Source organism: Durio zibethinus, chromosome 18, assembly GCF_047325235.1.
Source record: "Durio zibethinus cultivar Kanyao isolate XHJ-2024 chromosome 18, ASM4732523v1, whole genome shotgun sequence".
Taxonomy (NCBI): domain Eukaryota; kingdom Viridiplantae; phylum Streptophyta; class Magnoliopsida; order Malvales; family Malvaceae; genus Durio; species Durio zibethinus.
Genome location: NC_143179.1, coordinates 18,962,544 through 18,969,115, shown reverse-complemented (window position 1 = coordinate 18,969,115; position 6,572 = coordinate 18,962,544). Strand labels below are relative to the sequence as shown.

The window sequence follows — 6,572 nt, the reverse complement described above, 5'->3', positions numbered from 1 at the left end:
AGAAATATAAAAAGCACTAATTTAGACAATTTAGATTTCAAAAAGAGATAAAACTTTTATCTTTTATATATTTATATTAATTATTAGGTATTAGATTGGATATACGATTTTAAGATAAAACATTTCATGCTTTTTTGTGTATTCGATTGCTTATTCATGCTTATTTTGTTTTCATTGTTGTTTTTTTTAATCTTTTACTAAGGGATTCCTATTTTTTTAAAAGATAATATTATTACCGATATAATATGCATGAATTTGCTTGCTGTTAGAAGAACACAACCTTTTTTTTTTTTTGTTTAAAGAAAAAAAATAAAACCTATTAGAAACCTAAAGAGAAAATAAAAGAGCATGTACTATAAAATAAATAGCTTTATTCTCTTCATTCATTTTTTTTATTAATAAAAGTGAATGTTAAGAAAGATCATACAAAATAACGAAAAACAGAATCAAGAATCCCAATTATAGATCAGAATCCATGAATTGTCTTTGTTGTTCTTTAGATATAACCCATCATCTTCTGCTTTCCAAAAACACTCCTTGAAATCACACTTATCAAGCAATTCGCGATTGACCCAATATACATCGAAACGTCCATGGTGATTTGCCCAACTCATGTTGCACCAAAAAAGTGTCGTTCCCCCAAAGTTAGCCTCAAATGTCCAATACCATTCTTTGGACATTTGGATTAGGTGCACACCTAAATCGTCATCTTTGGATTGGCAATGTATAGTCAATTCGTTGTCGCTCAACCCATTGATGATGTGAACATAACATCTCTTTCCGGCATGAGCAAGACTGATTTGGCTTAAGGCAATGGCTACTACAAGTAGGATGGCCATGAATTTGTTGGAAATGCCCATTTCTCTGATTTCTTTGCTGTTTTTATGTTAGAGTTTCTTGTTACTTCTTCATTTTATAGTTGAAGAATTAATTCTTGATGCAAGTATTAGCTCATATTAGAGTATATTTTGGATAGAGTATATTTTGCAAAGTGAATTAAGTCATATATGGAAATTAACATTGTGAATAAATTAGTTCTTATCTTCGAAATATCATAAATTTATTAAAAAACTTTTAATATTTTATTGTATCCAAATAAATTCTTATATTTTGATTTGAGTCATTATATTAATATATTTTTATTTGCTTACGTCAGCATTATATAATATTTCTAAAACTTTAACAATTATTACTTTATTACTTTATTATTAATTATTTTACTTTATTAGCCAATAGATTTCATAGATAGAGGTTAAGAGATAGATAAAACAGCAATCTATGATTTGACAATAGTTGAGTTATAATCTAGACTACATAACTTTATAACAAATATAATCATTATAATAAGTTTATGCTTATCTCTTTTGACATTTAAACTTAGAATCATAATCATAATCATAATCAAAATCACAAGTATGACATAATCATACTTTTGACATTTAACAAATATAATCATACTTCAATAGCCTAGTATCTCAAATAAATAAGAAGCAAATGCAACCTGCTCTAAAGTAAATCAGATCCTAGTAAAACTTTTTTCAGACCATTTGAAGTTATATTCTGTTTCCCCATTAACCCAGTCCGGTGTCAGCAGCGATAACAATGGCACCCCAATAACACAAGGATTAACCGATGAAAGGAGAACTGGAAAGGGAAGGAGGAAGAGAAGTGGAAGGTTTAGAATTAGGTCAATAATACGATGAGCAAAAATGAAGCCAATATAATTTTCAAACTTGAAGTGCAACTCAGGGTAGACTCTTCTAAAATGTGCAGATGGCACATGATAAATAAATAACAAGACCAAAAGGAAAAAGGAAAGCAAAACAAAGATGCATAATGTGACAAGTCTCAAAGAGAAGAAGGAAAAGGTGAGTGCCGATTAATCAGAGATACAGTAATAGCTACGTGACAGAACATCCAAAGACATCATCGGTTTGAGCTATCTTTAATGCTCCAATTTGAAAACATGTATACAGCAGCACAGTAAACCTTAGGAGGATAAATAAATAAAATATTGATTTGAGCATAGGTAGAGGATGTTAATGTAAAAAAAAACAGTGAAAGGGTTAAAGTGGAGTTCTTTTTTGTGTTAAAGAACAACAATTTGCTACCTTAGGAAGGATTGCTAATGTTACTCTTTGTGTTGAATAAATGGACAAATAATTGACACATTTCATATCAGTAAAGAGAAAAGAGGGAAAGAGGGGAGGATTAAAAAAATTATTTGATGCCTCCAAATATATGACAATTGACAGTTTGAGCGTAGATTTTCCTTTCAGATTGAAGGAAACCCACCATTTCCTCCACATTGAATTAGTAAATTGCATATTGCACATTATTGGGTAATTGACTAAAGAGATGAAACATAGTATAAGACATGCAAGGTTTTGAACATTACATGAACAAAATTTGATGCAAATTGCCACTTCCTTTCCACGTATTTGTGCATGTGTTGGCTGCAGGTTTGCACATAAGCATATATAGACATATAAGGTGTAACCATAGAGATAAACATGAAATGAACTCTACTATACCAATCATGAGACAAAATTTGGCAGAAGAGGGGTCGAAGGAAGAGAAAGAGAAGATAAGGTCGACGGTGATAAATCGCAGCAGTTTCCCTGTTTAAGTGATTTAAGCATTCTCCTTTAGTATATCAACGACATGAAGTTGACAAAGTTTTAGCAAAACTAATGATGAATGCTAAAATATCAAACTGACAGTATAATTCAACAACGTCCATCGAAGTTTACAAGTAGAGTTATACCCCGCTGACAGCAACAGAGGTATAATTCTCGACAAGGCTGAGCCAAATCATTACGCACTCTTCAATCACAGGATGTAACAAAGAACCCTGATAGCCCCAGCAAAGCATAACAAAGTAATGCTCCTGTATTCAACAATCATTTTGTTAACTAACAGCAATAGAGACAGCACCCAAGCTGGGATAGTGAATATTTCATACAAGTAAAAATTATTAAAGCATGAAAACCGGATAAATACAAATTTTCTTCAAGCAATCTAGTCAAATTGACCCAGCAGTGTTTGGAAAATTTCAAAGAAAGAAATACACAACACGTTTTGGAAAATGACTAGGTGTCATGTAAAAGACCATGAAAACAACAGGCAATAAAATTTTGTTCACTTTGGTTCTTTAACCAACTTAGAGCAGAAAAGAAATTTTAGTGAAGAAAGCTTCACACCACGATCACTGATAGTAGCTTCCAAAAAGTAAGGTCATAAATGAAATTTGTAGTCTTTTATATATATGAAATTACTTTTTTATCACTAAAGACCTAACTGTGGCCTTTTCCACCACTTTGAGCTAAATTCTAAAAGATATTGCATAAACTTCCTAAATGCTTTTACAATTTTTTTTTTCATTTTCTCTGCAGTGAACTCAAAGTTTTCAGCATTATACATCACAAAGGGGACTCTAGTGCCTCAGCAATGCAATCTACAGATGCTTTAACATTGTGTTAAGATTCATTTTCAACATGACTTATATAAACTAGTAGATATCTTAGCCTTTCTTGACAAATGCTTTCTAATAAATGGAAGAATGTCTATTTGCTTTCACTTTCAACTTTCGCCAAAGGCTAAACTTTTTATATGGTTCAAGCCTTTTAAGCTTACTAACTTGTAGAACCTAATCGAAGTCTGAAAATTTCTTAAAGGCTAAAATTTTCAAGTTCAATATCTTGCTAATTCAAAATGCTTAGACTTTCACATTTAACATTTAACTTAGTCCAACCTATAAAGCTTTCTTTATTGGTTGATACTTAACCTATAAAACTTCTTTCCTTGATGAAAAACTTAACCTGCAGAGCTTTCTTGATTGAGATACTCAAAATTATAAAGCTTTCTATATTGGTTGAGATACCCAACCTATATAACTTCTTTCGATGGTTGAAAAACTCAATCGATAGAGCTTACCTTATCATTGCTAAGTTTAGTATTTACACATAGGGAACTACATAATTTTTTTTCTCAAACCGAGGGAACTTGATGGTTAATTCCGTAACAAAAGCATTCCAAAGTTTTCTAAGGGAAGCAACAATGTCCAATATAATAGAGTTTGTGAAATATTACTCAAGTTGCTTTGCTTTGTTGCAGTAATTAATAATTTTTTAAAAGAAATTTTCAAAACATTAACAATTGAGTTCGAAAAAATTTTTAACATGTATTTCGATTTACCTTTTCATTGATAACATTTTTAGTTTTATTTTAATTTTAACTTTTTGTTTATTTCTTATTAAAATTCTTTCTTCATCACTTTGTTGTCATCACACTAATTAAGTGTGATTTTTCTCATGACGAGTCTGATCTAATTTATAAATTATTATTGGTTTGATGTACTTGATATAATAATTATTTCATAGATAATTAATTATTTGATAGTACAAATTTAATCTCACTATAAAAAAATTAAAAAATATATTTTATTATCCTTCTTCTATTATTTTTTAACATTTTAATCGGCACGATAGAAAAGTTGAGAAAAAAGTTTTATGTAGAATAAGAAATCATTGAAATAAATTTTTATTATGGATAAATTGTAAGAAAATATATATATTCAGTTAAAATTTATATTATATTGTGTGATATTTTTCTCTATTTAATTTTGTCAGTGTTATATCAAATAAAAAAATATAAACAAAAAAAATAATATTTTAATATTAATGCCACTTATACAAATTCCTGACCATGCCACATTGCCACTTACTTTGTTGAGTATGTGATGCGAAATTCACGTGTTCATTTATTCACAGGTACTTAAGGTAATGCATTGGGTTTTCTTTAATGTGCATGTAATTTTAGTAATTTCTACTTCCTCTTTAGTTTTTAATTTTCTCTATTTTCTTTCTGTTTGAGCTGAGCTATTTATTTATATTTTTAGTAGTAGTCAATTAATTGTTTACTATTTATGAATATTTGTAGATTACGTTTTACAAAATCTTTGTTAATTGGGATCAAAAATCTTCAAAAGAATATTTTAATACATATTAATGCTACTATCTTTGATGGCACGTTACAGAAGAGCATATCTTTTATTTTAATGCATATTAATAGTAATGATAAAGAAAATAATTATCCTAATCGACCTATGATAACTTCATCTTAAATTCTGAATTTAAGCACCAATTAAACCTATAAACATCACTTGAATTTTTAAAATTAAGGGTGAATTTTTTGTAATTAATAAGATTGAAGCTGGAATCTTTTTTGTTTAACTGCCTATTAATTTACACTTAATTTTTCAAACTTTCAAGACAAGAAGGGTAATTTGCAAATTAATCTTATATCACATCCCTTAAGCTCAGTTAATGATATTCAGGCTTTTTAATCATAAGAGCTAGCTTAATGCACCATTGCGTGTGCCCTCAGCCAGCACCATATTCTAAGTTAAAAACTATATCCAAAATTAGAGAAAACGTAATTGTTACTAACGTAATCCTAAGAAAGACCTAAAAATACTTGCCAATTAAAGTGAACTCTAATTCGAAATTTTAAAGAAATTTCCAATAATGAACTCCATCCTAATTTGACTTTCTACAATTAGTTTCTTTGTTTTTTTTTTTTTAAATAAATTGTGATGTAGGACTTGATGTGACTTTGTTGATGTCCTTACAATATAATGAAGACTTTACAACGTAGATCCTTCATGGGCAGAATATTTTATAATTATTGAAACCTTGCACTTTCTATTTGGCCAGAAATTTTCTATTTTGGGATACCCATTTGCTTGAACAATCAACTTCATTTTTAGAATGTTTTCCCGCAAGAAAATTCTTATAATTTTCCCATGCTTGTTCTTATTAATTGTAGTTATAGTTTAATTCTTTAGGTTTAATGCTAATACAATGATTTTTGTAATTTGTTATTGCTGTTTAGTTTCGTAAATGCATTCATTATTTGGGTAATAATTGGGATTAAAGAGTTCATGCAGATAATTTATTAATTTTTTTTAAAATTTTACATTATTGATTTATGTGACGAAATATTTTAATTTATTATTTATTATTTTAATTTTGATTTACTTATTTTTAACTAAAAGTTTTATAAAGTTTACTTATAAAATTTCTTATAAATTTTTTTTCCAAACCAAGAGCATCTCCAAAAATTAAGTTACTGATGAGCTAGGTAAGATATGTGCTGAGTCAAATCCTATCGGCAGCTGTGACTTGTGATGAAAGATAAAAATGAGATTGGCATTTGAGCCTACCTCATTTGTTAAAAATAAAAGTTGAAAAATAAACTTAAAATCAAGATTAAAATTGTATTTTTAACTTCCTTTTTAACAATTTAAAAATTTTATTTCTTTTACGATAACAATTTAATCTTATATGGTATGCAAATCGTAATAATTATTCGTCCATTGAACTTATTTCTATTAAGGAAGAAATGGTAAAGGAATTGACGTTTCCAATTAATGCATGGAGTGTATGCTGCATGGAAGGCTGAAATGGGCCTATAACTCCTTCCGCACGCGGCTTCCCGTTAATGGGCCCTCATTGAGTAAGATGAAAATTTGGCATTCCTTGGGTCTGCCGAACAAAAAGAGAGGTGGA

The 6,572-nt window shown here is 29.0% G+C and overlaps 1 protein-coding gene across 1 annotated transcript; it reads right to left on the bottom strand.

Moving 5' to 3' along the window:
• Nucleotides 1-446: 446 nt before the first annotated feature.
• On the bottom strand, nucleotides 447-860 carry LOC149513832 (S-protein homolog 1-like). Its single transcript, XM_089748137.1, has one exon. The coding sequence runs from the start codon at nucleotides 858-860 to the stop codon at nucleotides 447-449; it is 414 nt and encodes a 137-aa protein (XP_089604263.1).
• Between the last annotated feature and the right edge of the window lie 5,712 nt (nucleotides 861-6,572).

What these genes read in the sequence shown, in the direction of transcription:
- LOC149513832 (XM_089748137.1), bottom strand. Translation starts at nt 860, where the DNA reads ATGGGCATTTCCAACAAATTCATGGCCATCCTACTTGTAGTAGCCATT.